Below are 21523 nucleotides of genomic sequence, written 5' to 3' on the forward strand. Positions count from 1 at the left end.
TCGGCGAACATGCTCTATTACCAGATTCATGCATTAAGAGCCTCTTCCATCCCGGAGATCTGCACTGTCAAGTGATTTCCTGCTATATATGAGCTGAAACCCTCTGTTTATTCCAGTGTCTAAATCCAGTGAATAACTTGTTTTCTTTACACTGTTGTCCACCTGCACATACATGGAACCAGATAGTTTGGTGTTAGTCATGAAGTGATATTCCCAGCAGACCTAACCCGATTAGAAAACATATGAAGGAGTGGTAGTATCAAAAACTCCCTCAAGAAACTGTCCAGTCTGACTGCAGATATAAGTTGTGAAAACTGCAGTTTCTGTCTTTGCAAGCCAAATTTTAAATGCCTTTTGAATGAAACAGCACATGAATGGCTATAGCATCTCTGATGCTCTAAAAACAAATAGCATATAAAATAAATGTGCTCATTATTTTAACTTTTCAAATTTAATTTTCAAAGCATTACTTGACTTTCTTGAGGTAGAACAGACTCTCTTTAATCCAGGCAAGAGCTTATTTGATGCAGGCAGAGATAGGAGCCCAGTCAAAACTAAATCAGCCAATAAACCATAAAGCTGAAACGCTGCAAATCTGATGTTATCCCTGTGCAACCAGTTGAGCATGAACTTGGCTTTGTGATTCAAATTGGTATTTTCTCCATGCTTAAGCTAAACAGATGGAAGATAAAGGCAGGAGCATGTGGCTGTAAAATCCCCAGAAGTATACAAACGCATGTAGGACAATTTCCTGTTTTTACATTTTAAACTATCCATGTTTATGTCATTTATTTCTGAATTCTTATTAATTTTAGAATATTTTACCACAGGAATCAGGGAAATTCCCCAAATTAAATATGCACTTGTTTTTTAAGGCTATGCAACGAAATACCAACCTTTCTCCTGCTTTTAGTGTCCAATGAAGCAGTTTATCTGTCAATTAACACTTGCTGATAATTAAATATGGTAGGAGCAGATCCCCTGATACCATTAAAAGGTGGCAGTGAACATAAATACTGAAATCACAGAGGACTGGGTTTCAAGTGGAACAGATCCTTTCTGCGATAAGTTTTTCTTTCTTTTTGTTCTTCTGCTATGTGTATATTTTTTAGCTGATGTTTAAATCAAAATGAAAATATCTTCCAACCTAGCTAATAGAAAATTCACAGGTTTCAACTGAGCTATTGTTGCTGCGACAGGCTGGTGACCTGTCCAGGGTCCTGCCTGTCACCCTTTGACACCTGGGATAGTGACGCCTATTTAGAATTAAAATGAATATGTATGAACTATTTTTGCCATTTTAAGATATCTTCTCTTATCAAAACACTGTCTGCATTAATACATGTAAAGCCAGGATAAAAAAAGCACATGTGATAGACATAACAGGTAATGGATCCTAATAGGTGCAAGAAAATCACGACAAACTGAAATATAGAAAAGAGATGCAGCCCTCTGCCTGTGTTATTTATTTATTATTTTTGATAAAGTCAGTTCAGTAAAGAGACTCGAGTTTTTGTTTTATAGATATGTCTTAAATATGTGGACCATACAGAATCATTTTGTAATGAGAAACAGTTGTATACAAGCAGCTTCTTAAAGCAGTGTTGTCATAACATAAACCAGATGTACTGTGGGCTGCATGTCTTGACAAAGAAACACCTCTTTGGCACACAACGTACAGCTCAGTTTGAAGCCGAGTGAGTTCAAATAAGAGTAATAATAACTACTCTTTAAAACGGCACAAAACAGGACAGAAAGCGACGGGACAGTGCATCAGTTTAATAAGTCATTACATGCTAGATAAAGCAAAAACACTGAGTGATACAAGTGGCTTCACTCTGTGTGTAACCTATGCAGAGTGCATCTGGATTGCAAGAGAATTACTTACACCCTGTTGTGGTCCTTCCTCTGGCTGTTTGGGTTTGGATATGTCCCAGACAAAAGCCTGTCCAAATAAGATCAATGTGTTCATGCTTCTCGCCTCTGAATAGGCACTCTCCCACAACTCTAGAAGCCTGACATGAAGAATAAATGAGAGTTCAACCTTATGCTAGAGAGCAAGAATCTTGTTTGCATCAAATAATAGATCCACAGTATCAGGGGAAATAATTCAGATGGACTGGTGCATAACTCCTTTGCATGTTGGCACAAGTTGAAAATTTAGCACGGCGTCAACTATAAAACTCTTACATATATAATGGATTATTCTGGTTTCTTGTGCATCTGTGCCAAAGTGACATATTCGGGCCATCAGTACAGTACAGAGCCTTGCCTGACACCTTTACAGCACAGTTAAGGTGGTGTGCCTAATTGTGTAACAGCTAATTGCAGCATGGTGAAAGCTGTGTAAAAAAGGAACCAGGATAATGATCCATTACAACAGAGGAAGATCATCGGGACTTCTAGCACCTAGCGGGCCTACTCAGTGCTGTGGTTGTAAACATATAATAGCTTAATGGCAGGACAATTTGGAAGCAGCTGGAGGCGAAGCAGCCTAGGCAGCTGTTTTGTTTCAGAGCAGCAGAGAGGAGGGGGGCGCATTGCAACCCAAAAAAACACATTACCATACAGCTCTGCACGAGCAAACACATGCATACGCATGCACACGGACACACATTAATGCACCACATGTCATTAAAGTAGCATAACTACACTTTTGCAGATAAAAAACCCCACAAAAAAACAAAGAGGCAGTCAAGAATGTCAAACTGTTTGATCCTCTGGCCCCATACGGAGGAGATGGGCTTCAATACAAGGACAGACGCACATGTTTAATACATAGTCAAAACAAGAAAACACCATCGAGTTTTGCAACAAGACCATCACATTGTTTGGCTTTTGGGTTCTTGCCTGTTGGAACCACTGTCTCACTCATCGCTGATAATGAAAACGCATGACAGATGAGGTATTACAGCAAATATTAAATCCAAATGCAATGCCACAGTGCCCGTAGATGAGACATGACTAGTTTCTAATATTTAAGCTGGTCACAGCAAACAGCATTTGCATGCACCAGGACCTAGATTTTGTTTCTAGTGGCCTTACAGTAGGAGCTACAACGCCCTCTACTGGCACCAGGTCCTGGTCTTTTTAGGTCTGTGGTTCCTGAAAACATAACCCCGGTCCACAAGAAAAACCTTCAGTCACATTCTCTTGCCCACAAGCTTAGAAGCTATAATTTCGTGGCTTGGGCAAAGTGATTTAGTCGGAGAAGATGACTGAGGTTTTGTGCTCTGGCTGATGTCAGTTCCTTAGCATGAATATGTCGTGTTTGTTGTTGGTTTTTTGAAACAATGGGCATTAAAAATATCATTTGGTAATCCGTGTGTTAAACAAAAACAGAAAGTGTTTGCTTTGCCCTTTGCCCTTTATCCTTTTTTTTTTTTTTCATGAGGCTGGTTTCAAATGATCTGCAAAGAACTACTGCAGCATGAGATGTAAGCTGTCTCCCTGCGATCTACATGATCCACACTTTGTTACAGAGTGCGATTATAAACAATAACGCTGACTGTTATGCAGAGCTGTTTTCAAGTGCCGAGCCACTCCATTCACTCTCAGCTCAAGCACATATTGTGCACACCGCTGCATTCTTGTGCCACCTGCACAAACAGACAGCCATGCACACATAATCATAACACTTTTTTTTTTTTTTTTTTTTAAATATTGTGCCTCTAGAGTGGCTCAAAACGAGAGAATGCTATGACTGGGGAAAAAAATTCTCTAACTTTTCTCTGGTCTTTACAAATATAAACACTGGTACACTTCTAAATCCTGCAAATCTAAATTACTTCTCGATTTAAAATAAGAGACAATGATAAAGAAACTGGATCATCAAAAACTGTATCCCAGGCTCTGATGCTTCAAACCCAACAAGAAGAGACGCCTTCATTACAACAACAACCTCATTCTAATGTCAAAATCCTACAGAAACACTTGACAGGGCATTATTTACACTCGTCCGCTTCAATAGATAAATGGTGGGCGCGTCTTCACAATAGCACGGCACATACAGTGACCAAGTAGCAGAGGGCTAGGAAGGCTTACAGCTGCACCACTTCACCTACTGAAGTAAGGAGCTGCACAAGACAATAAGCAACCAGCAGAACTCCCATCCAAACGCAGTGCACATTATAGCTGGGGACTTCAACCATGCTGATTTAAGGTCAGTATTCCCCAGATTTGAACAGCATATTAAATGTGCAACGAGGGGGAAAAACACATTGGATAAAGCCTACAGCAACATCCAAAAAGGCTACAGAGCAACCCCTCTACCACATCTAGGTTTGTCAGACCACATGTCCATGCTGTTGATCCCTGCATACACTCCCATTAGGAGAAGAGCCCCCCCAGTCACAAAAACTGTGAAAACCTGGCCAGAAGGTGCATCACATCAGCTGCAGGACTGTTTTGAAAACACGGACTGGAGCGTGTTCGAACATCAGGACCTTGAAGAGCACACAACATCAGTGCTCTCATATATTAACTTCTGTGTCAACAGTGTCACTGTGGACAAACGTCTCCGGGTGTATTCCAACCAGAAACCCTGGATGACTAAAGAGGTCCAGGTCCTGCTGAAGCAACGTGACGCCGCTTTTAGATCCGGTGATGGTATGCAGTACAGTGCAGCCAGATCTCAGTTGAAAAGAGGCATCAGAGAGGCCAAGGCAGCGTACAAGAGAAGGATCGAAGACCACTTCACCACCAACAACTCACGACAGGTATGGCAGGGAGTTCAGCACTTAACCAACTACAAACCTGGCAATACCACGTTGACTGAGGGTAACGCGGAGCTTGCAGAGGAGCTGAACCACTTCTTCGCACGCTTTGAGGTGAAGGGACCAGAGGCAGCAGCAGCAAAAACATCGGACAGCAGCAGCCCAAGCCTCATAGTGCAGGAATATGAGGTGAGGCGCACACTGAGGGCAGTGAACCCCAGGAAGGCCACCGGACCAGATGGGGTAACCGCAAAGGTCCTAAAAGAGTGTGCAGACCAGCTGGCTGGGGTCTTCACTAAGATCTTCAACACTTCACTGTCCCAGTCCTGCATCCCGCCGTGCCTAAAGTCAGCCACAATTGTCCCACTGCCAAAGCGTACTAACATTAGCAGCCTCAACGACTACCGACCAGTTGCTCTAACACCTGTTATAATGAAGTGCTTTGAGAAACTGGTCCGACGTCACATCATGTCCTGCCTGCCACCCACACTTGACCCGCTCCAGTTTGCATACAGAGCTAACAGATCAACTGAAGATGCCATTGCTACAACGCTCCACACCACCATCTCTCACCTGGAAGTGCAGGGCCGTTACGCCAGGCTGCTCTTTGTTGACTTTAGCTCTGCTTTCAATACGATACTCCCGGACAGACTAATAGATAAACTGCTGGAAATTGGACTTCCTTCCACCACCTGCCGCTGGATCAGAGACTTCCTCTCAGACCGTGTACAGAGAGTTAGAGTGGGGCCTCATCTTTCCTCAGCCCTCAGCCTCAACACCGGCTCTCCACAAGGCTGTGTACTGAGTCCCCTACTGTACACTCTGTACACACATGACTGTGTTAGTTCCCACCCAGACAACACAGTCATCAAGTTTGCAGATGATACCACTGTGGTGGGGCTCATCTCAGGGGGAGATGAGACTGCATACAGAGCTGAAGTTCAGAGGCTGTCAGATTGGTGTGCAGACAACAACCTGGACCTCAATACCACCAAAACAAAAGAACTGGTAGTTGACTTCAGAAGGAGGAAGTCCGAGCTGCAGCCTGTCAGCATCAACGGGGAGTGCGTGGAAAGGGTCTCCAGTTTCAAGTTTCTGGGTGTGCACATAGACACAGACCTCCAATGGAGCTCTAACACCTCTGCGGTCTTAAAGAAGGCCCAACAGCGTCTCCACTTTCTGAGAATCCTCAGAAAAATGGACCTGAAGAAGGAGCTGCTGACCGTCTTCTACCGCTGCTCCATTGAAAGTGTGCTGACATATTGCATCGGTGTGTGGTTCTCCAGCTGCACCACAGCACACAGAAAGGCACTCCAGAGGGTCATCAACATGGCCCAAAAAATCATTGGACATCCTCTTCCCTCCCTGAAGGACCTGTACAGCACTCGCTGTCTCAAGAGGGCACGCAGCATCCTACGGGACTGCACACACCCAGGACACGGGGTGTTTAAGCTGCTGCCGTCTGGCAGGAGGTTCAGGCTGCTGAGGTCCCGAACAAATAGACTCAAGGACAGCTTTTACAACAGGGCAATACCCTGATCAATGTAAATAGCTGACCTGACTGGATACCTTTTTAGGGGGAGGTAACAATGTTTAAAACGATAACAATAATATTTATATTTATAACAAGGTGCAATAATAATTAATGTGCAATAATAACAGTGTGCAATACACATACACTTATTCTTCTTTTTTATACTAAGTTAATATACTGTGTTGTGTTGTTTGTTACGTTGTGATGTGTCATATCGTGTCGTGTTGTGTTATATGTAGTGCCGACGTAGGACAGTTTTTCCAATTTCATTGTACTACTGTACTATGTATGACTGTGCAATGACAATAAAGAGTTATCTTATCTTATCTTATCTTATCTTATCTTATCTTATCTTAAGTGTACACAAACACTTTCTTCCTTTAGAGCTTTACTTCTATTTTGCAAGTGATTATGAAAAATATGGTAACGGTTGACCCGTGAATGTGACAAATAGGAAGCAGGCTCTCCATACAGCTGTGAACAATTACAAACAGTGGATGGAATGTTTCTCCACTGCTGCTCTCAGGAATGTGCATCACGGCCCTTTGTCCTGTGAACAAATTGGGGGAACAGACAGTTCAAGCCAGTATAATCTATGCATTGGGGTTCTAAAGCGCTCACAGTTTACATTATTTGAACTTAAACTGATCCTGACACCTGTGAAAATGACAGTGTCACGTTGCATTTTTCCAGTATGCACAATTTAGATTTGACTGCAAGTAAAATGTATTACTCTTACTAAAGTTTGAGGCATCTTCATATCAAAAGGCATAAGATTTTAGAGCTTTTTCTTAGAGAATGTACACAGTGTGTACTACATGCAACATAAAGTCACATTTCGCTAAAATGCATGGATGTGGAGCGGGTGAACGCAGTGACTTAAGTTAAACTGTCAGTTTAAGTATAATGTCTGAGTGCAGCTGAAGTATCAATCAAATTAAAAGTGCTGAAAATTCAGCTGAAGTTGAGGCACTCAAAGCAGCTCAGATGTCAGACATGTTGAAGAGACTGAGGCGGTTTGAGTACATAAAATAAGAGGTGATTGTTAGTTAAAGTGTCGACTGAACCGGAAGCGCTGGAGCGAGGCTGGAAGTTGTGTGACTTAGACATTTTCCTTGTTGCTCATAGGAGAATACCTGAGACGTGAGAAAAGGTCTTGAAGTGTCAGTCAGAGTAAGCAGCTGAAAGCTGCTGGAACGTCAAGTGAAAAGAAAGAAATGGATGAATGCAGATGAAATGTCCGTTGATGTGTGAATGGTAAAGGAACTTTTAGCTTAACAGAAGCCTCGGCGGTGTTTTCGGTGAGATGTCAGCGTGTCTTTTATTGAAGGAAAATCAAAGTGTCACGACAGAAAAGGTACAACAATAGATGCGTGCTATATGCTCATTATACACTTTCTTAGTTACACTTTGCTAGTGCCAGGTTGGAAGATTTGCCTTCAAGAAGGTGCTGAAAACATTCCTCAGAGATTCTGGTCCATGTTGACATCACAGCGTCACACAGTTGAACATCCATAATGAGAATTTCCTGTTTGACAGCATCTCAGAGGTGCTCTATTGGATTCAGATCTAGTGACTGTGGAGTGCAATGAACCCTACCATCAGCTAGGTTGTAGTGTTTAAACAATGTTCAGTTGGTACTAAGGAGCCCAAAGTGTTCCAATAAAATATTCCCCACATCATTTCCCCACCAGCAGCCTGATCTGTTGATCCAAGGCAGGATGGATCCATGCTTTCATGTTGTTTATGCAAAATTCTGACCCTACCATCTGAATGTTGCTGAATCCATTGTCTGTTCTAATTGTAGTATCAATTTCCTGTTCTCAGCTGACAGGAGAGCCACCCAGTGTGGTCTTCTGCTGCCATAGCCCACATACTGTAAGGTTAGATGTGGATGTTGCGCACCTTCGTTTTAATGAGCAATCATTTGAGTTTCTGAGCAGTCTCGGCATTCTCCTCTGATTTCTGGCATCAACAAGGCGTTGTTGCCAAGAGAAATACCCGTCACTGGACATTTTATCCTTTATGGACCATCCCTTGAAAACAACCTAGACACTGGTCGGGCAGAAAACTCTCTCTAGATCAGCAGTTCATCTAGCACCAACAATCATGCCGCATTCAAAGTCACTTAAATCACCTTTGTTTCCTATTCTGATGCTCAATGTGCAGTTCAGAAGGTCGCCTTGACCATGAACATATGCCTAAATGCAATAAGTTGCTGCCATGCAATTAGCTAAATAGAAATGTCAGTTTTTTCAGTGTGTTACAATGACATTACTGAAGAAAAAGAAGAAAAAGAAGAAGGAATAAAAACTACAGAGCAGAGATACTATGCGAATGCACCCAGTTATGGAGGAAACTGTCCATTTTACATGAAAAAAACCTTCTGAATCTCCTCAAACTTTAATATGATTTATTATTTTTTACATATTTTGACATTCCATGTCTGAGCTTCTCTGTTTAATAAGTGTAACACAAGGGGGAGAGGGGAAAAGAAGTACACATCAATATTTAGAAAACCAAAAACGTATTATAATGAGAGGGAACAAAGTCTTCGGTACTGGCAGCCCCCTTTTTAAAAAGCAAGCATCAAAATTCAAATTCTAAAAATGGTCTCTCTTTAAAAAACAACAGCAGTGTGGAGTTTAACCCTCTGTAGGTTTGCAGCGAGCTTTAGCCGTGCAAATTGGGACAAATCCTTTTTGAAAATCTCCATTCCAACTTGACAAGTTTAAACAAAGCAATTTCAGGCACAACTGCACCTGCAGTATTGACGCGCCTTGTCAGGGAGGTGTCTAGCAGGAAGACAATAATTTGTCTACTAACACGACTGAAATGAGCTCAGACTCTGGACACTGTAGGCCGGGGGGAGATGAAGTGACACCTCGTAATAGAATGGATTTATAGAGGACATCTCACATTAGGCAGAGGCCTTTGGATACACATTTATACGCTCACAATGTACAGCTTTGGGAACAGCTCAGTAATGACTTTTTTATTGAAGGTTTTACAGAGATTCTACATTTTTAAATGGATTGCATGTTAGACTGTAAATCACAGCAATGATAAAACTATTGTGATAATTCCTGCTTTTAAAAAAAAAAGCAACAATGAATTAGTCTCCTAATTGTTTTTATTTTTATTTTTGTCTATACAATAGAAACGCATTTCTACACAATGAAAGAACTTATCGGTCTGGTTGTATTGCTCACTCATGCCTGTTTTCCACAGACAATGTTGCTTCTTCTGGTCTCTCAATGGGACTTTGTTGACACTAGCAAAAATATAGGATTTTCACAGCTTTGTCCTTCAAAGACACAAAACAAAGACAGAATGTGTTTTTCCCTTCAAATTTAGGCATTTGTCTGCTTGAAAAGGAGCATATTGGATCAGCTTTCTCTTTGCACTTCCTCCAGTCGGCCTGAAGGCTGAGGTTGCTAGGCAATGGTGGCTATCTCTACGGTGACGTGATCCCCCTTGGGCTTGATTCTCACTCATCACCTGCACAGACAGATACAGGGCACACCGACCCACACACACACACACACACACACACACACACACACACACACACACACACACACACACACACACACACACACACACACACACACACACACACACACAGTGAGGGATCACTGCTATCCGGAGTTCTTTCTCTCACTCTGCTCTTATCTCTGGGAAGCTGTTGTCACTCACTCATTGCCGTGCTGAGAGGAGCTTCAATGATTGCACCTGATGAGGCTTAGAGAACACCTTGGAAAACCTCTCAGGTGTCAAGCAGAACCAGATGGTGACAATGAAGAGAGCCCGGGAGCATTTTGGCAGCTCAGCACCTCCTCTGTCCACTGCTCAAATAAGTTGTGAACAGAAAGGTGTGTTTATTCTCCAAGCCTGGATAAAGGTAGGGATTTATTTTGATTCTGAAAATTGAAGACAAATTCGCTTTGAAATGCTTGGAGCTCCTGAAACGACCCATCCGCATCGCTGAGATCATTTTCGCTTTTGTACTTTATTTGTTATCTGTGCGTATGCAGACACAAAGAGTCTGAGTGATGACAGTTTGGCAGGTTTCTGTGTCAGTCTTTCAGATGTGATGAGCACACTGAATTACGATGGTATAGAAAAGCTGAAAAGTTCGATTCCAGCTGGAGACAGAAATCTCTTTTTGTGGTTGTGACAGGAGAGATACATAAATGATGAAATAACTAAATAACTGATCTTCTAAATTATTTTGTGTCTTAATTGGTATTTTTATTTGTACAGTTACATGCATCAAACTATGTGTTTTAACAGGGGTATTGATAACGGAAGACCAGTTTCTTACTGGAAATGATGATGGCAACATTTTACTACTGTTGTTACAAAAGCCGGGGCTACTCGTCTAATCTCATATGCAAAATGTTTTCAAAGTGAATAAAAAATTTTACATGCATAAACTCTTATAAATGTCAATAGCCAAAAAGCTTGTTAAAATGACACATCCTTTGATCTACTGGTTGAAAATGTTTTGGTAGTCCCTCCCCGTACACTTCGCCAAAATGCCAACTACTGAGTGCACTTCATGCAGCCATGCTCGAACTGTGAACCAGGGAAATGGCTAAAGGGGAATGCCATTGCATGTCTACGAGCAGAGCAGGTCTGTCAACAGTTAAATCTGTTAAAACTCACTGACTTTGCCACCCACTTAAAAGAAAAAATGACCTTAATGTGAACACACTCAAACATGTTCAAAAGCGTGTCAACAAAGAAAGTAAGCAGTTGGTCTTTGTGCGTCTGCCGCCACGAGTATTTGTGCGTGCATCCAGTGGTTCAGGGAACAATGTTGCTGTCTTTAGAGCAAAGCAGCCCACGCATTTAAATAATAAGAATAATAATGAAGACATACAAACAAACAACACAAAGCATCCACTTTGTTTCCACAAATTGACCACAGAAAGCAAACAGCAGCTCAATAGAACTAAAATGAAACAGAAGTTAAGCCATGGTTCACCACAACATTATCCCCACTCCACAAAAAAAATGTCCAGTGAAACACTCTCAGCTGATTACTGGAACTGACACATGGTCTGCTATTACAGCACTTAGAGTTTACTAGTCTGACTAACTGAGTGACAGAACAGCACACATATACATGATTTACACAGTGATTGTCACACTACATGAAGCTTAAAGTTGGAAGCACACCTCATCACTGATCTGACTTTATTTTTCAAGCTTGGACCAAAAGCCTGAACTTTACATGAGGTTACAGTGTGCTGGGAGGCTTCAGTGTGAACGCTCTGACACACAAACAGCCTGTGTACAGCGTACATGCAGGCATAGAAAGGAATCATGTTTTCCATTCCCCCACTCTTCCTTCTGCAGCTGTATCCATGGGAGCACAAATCAGGTCAGGAAAACATATCAGCTCAGGGAAAATCATATCAAGTCCAGAGTGTGTGTGTGTGTGTGTGTGTGTGTGTGTGTGTGTGTGTGTGTGTGTGTGTGTCTAAAGCAGGGGTGGGCAACTCCAGGCCTCGAGGGCCGGTGTCCCTGCAGGTTTTAGATGTGTCCTTGATCCAACACAGCTGATTTAAATGGCTAAATTAGCTCCTCAACATGTCCTGGAGTTCTCCAGAGGCCTGGTAACGAACGAATCATTTGATTCAGGTGTGTTGACCCAAGGTGAGATTTAAAACCTGCAGGACACCGGCCCTCGAGGCCTGGAATTGCCCACCCCTGGTCTAAAGCATCAGAGCGACGACTATAGAGTGTGTCGAATAACTTCCTCAGTTCATAGCTGATCAGTTTCATATTAAAGAGTCAGTTTTCCCCATCTGTTAGCCCTAAATAAAATAAAATCTTGACTCCTATATTGATGGATTCATATGCATGTTTGTATGTATATCAGCTTTTCCTCTGAGCAGTATTGATTAAAACATCCAGACTGCTGTCATGTAAGTTGTGAGGCTTTAGAGATATCAGATGTAAATGGCCTGCATTTGTATAGCGCTTTTCTAGTCCCTAAGGACCCCAAAGCGCTTTACACTACATTCAGTCATTCACCCATTCACACACACATTCACACATTGGCGATGGCAAGCTACACTGTAGCCACAGCTGCCCTGGGGCGAACTGACAGATGCGAGGCTGCCGGACACTGGCGCCACCGGGCCCTCTGACCACCACCAGTAGGCAAACATGGGGTTAGTGTCTTGGGGTTAGATGTAGAGAAATCTGCCTTCACTTCACTGTCATATAACATATATAACTAACTAACTATAACTATATATATATATATATATATATATATATATATATATATATATATATATATATATACATCTACAGGAAAAGCACAGTGGTTTGCACCTAGCAATGGTGGGTTCAAATCTACTGGCCAGCTGGGAGTCTGGAGTTTGTATGTTGCTTGTGTGAGTTTTCTTCAGTTACTCAAGCTTCCTCCCACAGTCCATAGAAACGCATGAAGTGAGGTTAATTGGTGTTTCAAAATCACCCACAGGTGTGAATGTGACCGTGATTGGCTGTCTGCTGCTCTGTGTTGGCCCTGTGATAGATTGAAGACCTGTCCTGGGTGTATCCCGCCTCTTGCTCTATGACAGCTGATGGGCTCCATCCCCCTGTGGCCCTGAATCGAATAAGTGGATGGAAGGATGGCATATATAAAGTGCACTCCCCTTGTGACACTCAATGTGGCAGCATGTTAAATTTAATAAATGAAAAACTCAGCAGCAATGTTTCTTTCGAGCAATCATATCCTATTTATGAGCGCAGTATAAGTTTTGCTCCCCAAACAAAGGCTATTTCTGTTCATTATTGGCTTTTTTGATTTTCCAGAACTCTAAAATCATGTGGAAAGTGTAAAGAAATATGTAAAATGTTTTTGCAACTTTGTGCATCTGCTTTTTATTAACTTTAATTTGCCCCCAAAAGTGTGTGCATGCTTGAATCTACTTGAATATTTAGCAGCATCTCCAGTATTAAGACAGACCACAGCAAGTCTGAGGCTCGCTGCAGCTCTGTGATCTTTTTCTGTACACAAGTGCAGGCCTGGGATTTATCACAGAGCTGAGAGATGCAGGCAGAAGAGAGTGCTTACATTTCTCAAGGGGCATATTCCACTAATCCTGATTGCTATCTTCGTACTACTAAAGCAAGAGCATCTATGCCTACAGTTGAAAAGAGCTGATTAGCTCTGCTTCAAGGGCATTTGCTGATGCACAAGTATCTCTGTGATAGGCTTCATTGGGACTGAGGAAAATTGAGGAAAGTGCTTTATGAGATATGGTGCTTTTGCAGCATTGATTACAAAAAAAAGGACTTTAAAATCCTACAACAACTTGATCCAGAAACCTTTCACAAGCTGAACATAAGTGACCTTCTTATGAATATTTTTGTAGCTTAGTCAGATAATTCATTCCAATTCTCCTGGCTCACTGATTAGAGTTTTCAGCTTTGAGACTGGCAATTATTTGGCCTAAAGATTTTTCTTTAAAGGGGATGGGACGTATTTTTAGCAATGCTGTCGGCTTATCCCCAGGGTAATTGCAACCAGCTGGTCAGCAAAAAAAAAAAAAAGAAAAAAAAATCCAAAATTAAATAAAAAAAAATTGAATGGTTGTCAGTGAAATGTTTGTGGTCCTCAAAGGATAAATCCTGACATCAAACAGCCTCTGACTCAACATTATAGTACCCCAAGTAAACAGTTTACGAAACATATTGCCTTTGTTGTTGGCAAAGTACTCTCCGTTTCCTTTTGGTGGGTTGTAGTGTCTGGTGCAGGATTTTACCACCTTATGGCTTAAAAAGTACATTAAAAAATTAATAATCTTCTTTGTACGTTGAACTTACTTTTACTTACACTGCCAGCATACTACTGTGTTCATGTCTATTTCTAACTGAGCTGTTAGCTAAAGCACAATGAACAATCCTGCTGCATTTTTCTCCATTTCAAGTATGAGAGCAGCTAATACCTTGATCAGTGCAGGTAAGTACGTTTCTATTGATAGCACTTTACTTGAAGGAGATCTGCCTACAAGAAAGTCTTTGTTTAGATGTGATCAGCTATAATTAGATTAGCAATTGGACTGCACATCCCTTGCTGGAGTTTTTTCCTGTTATTACACAAGTCTTAATTTTCCATCTCTCATGCAGTAGAACATAAAAAAAATTGCAGCCATAACCCTGAATTTATGCGCCGCCTGTAATCTGTTGAAAGATCTGCTTGTGTCTGGAGAACTAATGAGTAATCAAGCTGACTGTGCACACAAACACATGGATCAGTTTTAATTTTCCAAGCCTGCATATTTGTATCTATAAAACGTCAAAATATAAATAGCCGATCAAGGTTGCTTGCAGTCATCAGCCTTGTTTTGAACTGAAAAGGTCCTTCCACAGCCAGCTTTTGTCTGTCTCCCCAATGGCAAATTATATTCAAGGTTACAATTCAGTCTCGAGTTATAAAGGGTCCGTCTCCGTCTCTATCTGGCCTTGGATCGGGGACTGCCTGCCAAAGGGAAAGGTCTGACAAGTATTCCCGCTTGTATGGCAGCTTTGTGAGTTCTGTGATGAAAGATAGATGCTTGTTCCCTGTGCCCATCCTCACTGTTGTTCAATTGCACTGTCTTCCTTTCTTTAGCTTCGTTTGACCTTAACATTCAGAAATGCTCTGCTTGACAGTCAAGGATAAGATGTAGCCTAGAAGTGTAATGTCAAACGCTGTTGTAACAAATAATAGAATAATTAGCACATAACTGTTATCAATATTTATATTAAATAGGTACATTTGTTAGCACTTATCTTGGGCGTTATTCTATGAGGAAATGATAGAAATGACTTGCAAACACCAACCTTTGCGTGGACATGTGAGAAACAGCACATGTGAGCACGGTTTTCGCAAGCAAATAACTTTTCCTTTGAAAGACACCTCCAGGAACATCTGCATGGGAACACATGTGAAAGGCAGGAAATTCGGCATCTGTCAGCGTGACGTGCAATGTGTTTTTCAAGCACTTCAGAGGGATGAGCAGACTTTTGAGCCCTGGAATCTCCGAGTCCTGAGAGAATTTATGGAGTCCAGAAGCAAGTGGTTTTCATTACCCATGTCATCTTCCACATAAATTGCTGTATTGGGCTCACAGCTGGGGTGCTTTTTGTCTCCTGGCATAATTATTGTTATTGTGTGTTTTCACAATATGTCCACGAGATTGTTCCAGTTGTTGTTAACAATACACTCGGTGTGATGTGACTTGAATGAGAAGGACAGAGGAGGATTTTCATATCATTAACACTCACTACAGTCTACATACTTGCATTATCCTCCCTTTTATTTCACAAAAATCCCCAAAGTCCTTGAATGGAATAAAACCACAAAGACTACTAACAACAGGAATCCCCTACCAGTGTGCGGGGGCATTCCTGTTCCAGTTTAAAAACCATGCACTTTTAACAGTATTCATCTGGCAGAGAGGAGCTGCAAATTATCCGCCAGGAATTGTGGTATAAATTGTGCACAAATTGTGACTGGAAAAATGAACTAACTGCACCTGGTCTGACACAGCTGTTTTACACACATCTCTGCAGCTAAGATCAAGAGGCTGGATTTTGCATTAAGGCCTTGAAAATGTCTTAAAGGCATAAAAAAAAGAACAGTGTAATTGTCTCTTTAGTCAGTAGATTGAAAGCCAGTGAGTCTTAGGTGTTTCATTTGGTATGCAGAAGGCAGAATGGAATAAAAGATGGAAATATATTCTCCATCCACATAAAATGAAAATCTTTCCATATCTTCATTCAAAATACAGACTTTCCCTGTTGTAGTTCCCCATCAACACAATGCATTTACCAAACGTGCCAAACTAAATGCACTCCAGGGAATCCTTAGCACACTGTGTTGTTAAAGACAACATCACATGAGATGTGTTTTAAGGCCTGACCCACAAAGAATGAAGATCTAACCTCATTCCTTCTGTTTGCTTTTGCCTCAAATGCATCGATTTTGCCACAGTAGACTATTTTGAAGAAAAGGAAAACTCTAATTGCATGGATGCAGTGATATAGTGTCTGAGGAGCAGAACCCAAAATGTTCCAAACCTGTGTGTCCTTGTGTTTGCTTCACATGTCATTCCAACCTGCTTTGCCCTGCAGTGTTTTTATTTTTGCTGTCAGTGCGTGTTGTGCTTTGTGTCTTTATTCAAATTATTATTTTTTTGTGTGTGTTTGCAAAACCTTTTTAGAACAGAGTTTCAAAGATGGTTTAAAATAAAGCTGTAAGAAAAAAGTGGATATCTCTGCGCATTGTTTACTAGTGTCACTGAAGGTGTGTATGAAGGCGCCCACCTAATTTCTGGTTTCACAGCTTCTACCAAACTCTGTTTCCCCTGTATTTACTAAAAGCTTCTGGAGCTGAGGCTGTAATTAGAGGACATGGGTTCAGAGGGGGGTTGCAGATAAGAGTTAAATTTTATCAGGTGTAATGTGCTATCAGAGCTCATTTTGAACCTCCTGTTTATTGCCTTGTTGTGCTTCTTTAGGCCTAGCAGGTGTTCGCTTGACTTGGATACAGTGATTTAGAACAGCGTGCCCAACCAATTATCCTCCCTTCATCCATGCCTGTCTCAGTGGATTCTTTCTACCTGCCAGCATGTTCCTTTGTCCTTTGCAGATAACAAGGACACAAAGAAGTGAACATTTGATCTGATGATGTAGATGACCCCAGTGACACCAAATAAAAAAGGATTTTAAAAAATAGTTCAAAGATATTTGCAAAAACATCTGTTGGTCTGTAAAAATCAAATTCTCAAACCGCAATGACCATGAACTATAATGATTATCAGTAAAACAAAACATCTTTCCATAACAAGAAACATTAAATTTCTACCAATTGAATGATAAAATGGATTAAATGTGAAAAATAAGCTCCACAGGTAAATTAATAACTTACCACAAGAGTAGCAAAAGAGTGCGATGATGAGGAAGTGGATGAAAAATAATTTAGAGGTCGAGTCGTCATGGCTCTGCAGCTCCCCCACAGCTCAACAAGGGAGAAAACTCCTTAGAGCACAGGATTCTCAGGAGGATGTCTAAAAGTACTGTTTGAGGTATTTGTATCATCTCACTACTACAGGTGGTATGATGCTTCCTGGGACGCGTTACTCAATACATTTATTTAGACAATAAAAAAAAAATTGAGAGAATGTATGTTTTTTGTAGGTTTCTAATTCCTATTATGTGTTCATGCTATTTTATATAGGTTAGTGTAGTTCTATTTTGAGCATTGCAACAATAGATAATATATAGCAAAAAAAAAAAACCCAAAACAAAATACAAAGGACGAGCGGAAACAAGCAGAATGTGCAATTTAGAAAAAGGCAAAAACCAGAAGATAGACATTTAAAGCTGTCTTTATGACAGGCCTTTGTACATAGAGGTATATGGAATCTATAAATACTACCAACCTGCCCAAGGACTTAGTGTACCTGTGAAGCAAAATACAATTACTAAGAATTTACTAAGAAATCAGTTCTTTTTCACAATATCCAGAAACTAGCAGAAGCTAATATGTTACCAGATTTTATTTATTTCTTTATTTTTTACTTACTTACTTTAATTGAAGTTAAATTAATTTAAATTTTGTGTATCACTGGTTGCTTTTTAAAACTTAAAGAATCGTGTAGATACAGTACTTTAGTTCTGAACCCAATGGTAACAGAACAGCACACATATGTTAGTGGAAAGCCTCACACACCCATTAATGCGCTGGGAGCATTTTGGATTTCAATATCTTGTTAATTTTTTGCATTGCATGCTAACCACAGGTACACACTATATTTTTCTTTTCTTTTGATATTGCCTTACTTGATACTGTGTTTTTCTTTAACATTAAAGCCATGTTTTTTGCTGTTGCATTGAATCCCAATAGATCTGTATGGGCATTCCAAATTAGGTAACAGCATTTCTAAAAATAATATAACAAGTGTGTTGTTGAATTCAGGATTTTTAAACATAAAGAATGCGAGGTGGAGCCCCCTGTAAACACTGAGGTGCATTATATGACATGCAAACAAAGAATTGCTTTAAGCAATAGTAAACAGTAGTACAGTATATTGATACTGCTATGGTATTGTGCAGTATGTATACCTCAGGCGCTGACAACATGTGAAAAGTGGAGTAGGGAAAGCTCACTAGTGTGAACAATCAAAGTGCGGACACCAGATACAGCACTGGAGCTTCGAGACTATTCTAGGTGTCACAAAGACTCAACAGACAACTTTAATAAGATAAGATAAGATAAGATAAGATAACCTTTATTAGTCCCACACGTGGGAAATTTGTTTTGTCACAGCAGGAAGTGGACAGTGCAAAAGTTATGACGCAAAAATTAGAATACAATAAGAATAAATACAGTACACAACTGTACAGAATAGAATAAAATAATATACTATATACAGTAGAATAAAATAGAATAAAAATATACAATAAGATAAAAATAGAATACGAATGCTATATACAACTGAGTAAAAATACAACGATGCCAGAAAAGATTATTGCACTTAGTGTTATTGCACATGTGTGGATGTGTGTGTTTGTTCAGTTAAAGTCTTTGTTGTGGAGTCTGACAGCAGTGGGGAGGAAAGACCTGCGAAATCTCTCCGTCTCACACCGTGGGTGCCGCAGTCTCCCACTGAAGGAGCTGCTCAGTGCTGTCACAGTCTGCTGCATGGGGTGGGAGACGTTGTCCAACAGGGATGACAGCTTAGCCGCCATTCTCCTGTCACTCACCACCTCCACTGGGTCCAGAGGGCATCCTAGAACAGAGCTGGCCCTTCGGATCACCCTGTTCAGTCTCTTCCTGTCCCCAGCAGAGATGCTGCCGCCCCAGCAGACCACGCCATAAAAGATAGCAGAAGCCACCACAGAGTCATAGAAGGTCTTCAGGAGTGGGCCCTCCACCCCAAACGACCTGAGTCTCCGCAGCAGGTACAGCCTGCTCTGCCCTTTCCTGTAGAGGGCGTCTGAGTTATGAGTCCAGTCCAGTCTGTTGTTCAGATGAACACCAAGGTACCTGTAGCTGTCCACAGCCTCAATGTCCATACCCTGGATGTTCAGTGGTTGCAGTGGAGAATGCTTGTGCCTGCGGAAGTCTACCACCAGCTCCTAATGAAAGACTATGTAACTTTGCCCTCTTCATATAATCCATCTGTGTAGTCTGACTACAACAATCTGTCAAGCGAAGACCTTTCAAGCACTGGGTGGAATTTAAAACAGGTGCTGCACAATTGGTTCCTCCACTGCAACAGAGAAAGAAAAACAGCCACGCCTGCAAGAACATAACTGACAGAACATCACATTCTCCATCCAGCTGTGTTGTCAGTCCAGGGATAACATACAGCATGCACGAAATATACTATGCATTTCCATTCTTTTTTAAAAAAAGCTGTATTCTTGGAAAAGCACATTTTGTCTCTCTTTTTTTTTCTTGGTGAATTAGTTATGATAGTCTTGATGTAAGACAAAAGATATGCGGGTTAAAACACATTTCATTCTGAGCTTATTCTCTGACACCTTGTGTGTTCTTCAAGTGGCGCTAGAACATCTGGAGCAGATTTAAACTCTGAAATTCTGGCTAGAGATTCAAAGTTTTTTATTGAATCCACTCCAAAGTCTGCGAGGCTGAAACGTCTTCTGGCAGGACCTTTCAAATCCATACTCATGTTGCTTTGTCATGTGACCTCTTTCGCAGTGCTTTTTGACTCCTGTGTCAAACTGATAGTGCCTTTTCATGTGGGTACACAAAGGGGTGAAAAGTAATCTCTTTCAGTTGAATGGATTGTCTTGTCAAAAGATGTCTTGATTAATTTAAAAAGATGTCAAATAAAGTGTTAAATATATGCATATGCAATAATCTACTTCGTGTACAGTGTTTACTCACTTTTCATGGTTTCTCTGTGACTTGTGAGTACTGCCTCCCTTCCATCAATCCAGGCCTAACCATAGCACATACCGGCTACAACTAAAACCTAGGCTACTGCTGTGTAACAAAACACACATTCACATGCCACAGACAGCAAATTGCTTCTCTCATTCCCCACCACGCCCTGCCTTCATTCTCAGCCACCTGCAAAACAAACTGCGCTGGAAATTTCACTACAAATTACCCTGTGTCTGCCAAATCCCCCTGGGAGCGTAGGAAATCAAAACCCGGGATCTCCCTGCCCTGTAGAAACAGACTGTAGCCCCACACGGGCGCACAAAATATCTCGACTGAATTTTGTTTAAAATAAGAATCACTATGTGCGTGTGTGCTTTTTAAAGATATTCATTTACTCTACTATTCTTACATTTGCGCTGTGGATTTCAGGTTTTCAGTTTCTACCTTTGAGTATTTCGTAAGATGATCCTAGAAATCACGGCAAGAAACATGTAGTCTCACAAATAAAGCTGAAACTCATTTTTTAAAAAAAAGTTTGGCGTTAAAAGAAAAGGTGACCATGTAAAAGTCACCAATTTAACTTCTGACAACGCCAATGCTGTGAACATGCCCCCTACTTCTGTTGCATTTCAAGTCACATTACATTTTGAAACCAGGCCTCCATTACTGCTAAGAAAGAGTGAAAACTGAGACCTGCTTCGCTTCATGGGAAAATCAAAGGAAGGCACATACCTTAGCAGTGAATAATGATCAACAGCATAAACCCAACAGTATGTACTGTTAGTGCCACAGTGCCTCCTGGTGACGTCTCCGCATAACTCCAAACAGACAGGAATGTCGGAGAGAGAGTGAGTCCGTGCCCGATGTGCCAGAGAGATGAGTGCTGAAAGCTCCTTGGAAAAAGGATTAGGACTGTTTATGTTGGCCAAGTGGCCCGCTGCCAGCTGCTCAAGTGTGCAAACTTCTTAAAGCTGCAGAGCTTCGGGTTGGCCATGAATCTTCTCACTCTATTTACCCTCCTCTCTGAATGTTTGGATGATTGTGCTTTGTTCAGGAGGGGGGGGAACCCTCCATTTCAACCCCCACCTCTAAGAAAGCCCTGCTGCTTGATTCCAAACCAGCTTTTCTGGGACACCACCTCCACAGCACACCCATGCACAAAGTCTTTGCTTTACTCCTGGTATGTCTGTGTAGGTTCTCAATAATCCAGGTTATGGTAAACTTAAGTGCTTGAAAAAAAGAAGGCAACTAGACTTTAGGTTTGTGAGGAAGGTAGAAGGTCTTCACAAACCTGAAGTCCACTCGCTTTAACGTTTTCTCCTGGTATGTTTTTCTATTTTTTTC

At 41.2% G+C, this 21523-nt stretch overlaps 1 protein-coding gene across 1 annotated transcript in view; it reads right to left on the reverse strand.

Moving 5' to 3' along the window:
* Positions 1–21110, reverse strand: part of LOC308392031 (uncharacterized protein) — a 297183-nt gene extending 276073 nt beyond the window's left edge. Inside the window, exon 1 of the mRNA XM_080874875.1 lies at positions 18519–21110. Coding sequence (XP_080731001.1) covers positions 18838–19341 — 504 coding nt within the window. The 5' untranslated portion in view covers positions 19342–21110 and the 3' untranslated portion in view covers positions 18519–18837. The remainder of the gene's footprint in view (positions 1–18518) is intronic.
* Between the last annotated feature and the right edge of the window lie 413 nt (positions 21111–21523).

The sequence above is a fragment of the Rhamphochromis sp. 'chilingali' genome (assembly GCF_963969265.1).
Source record: "Rhamphochromis sp. 'chilingali' genome assembly, chromosome: 2".
Taxonomy (NCBI): domain Eukaryota; kingdom Metazoa; phylum Chordata; class Actinopteri; order Cichliformes; family Cichlidae; genus Rhamphochromis; species Rhamphochromis sp. 'chilingali'.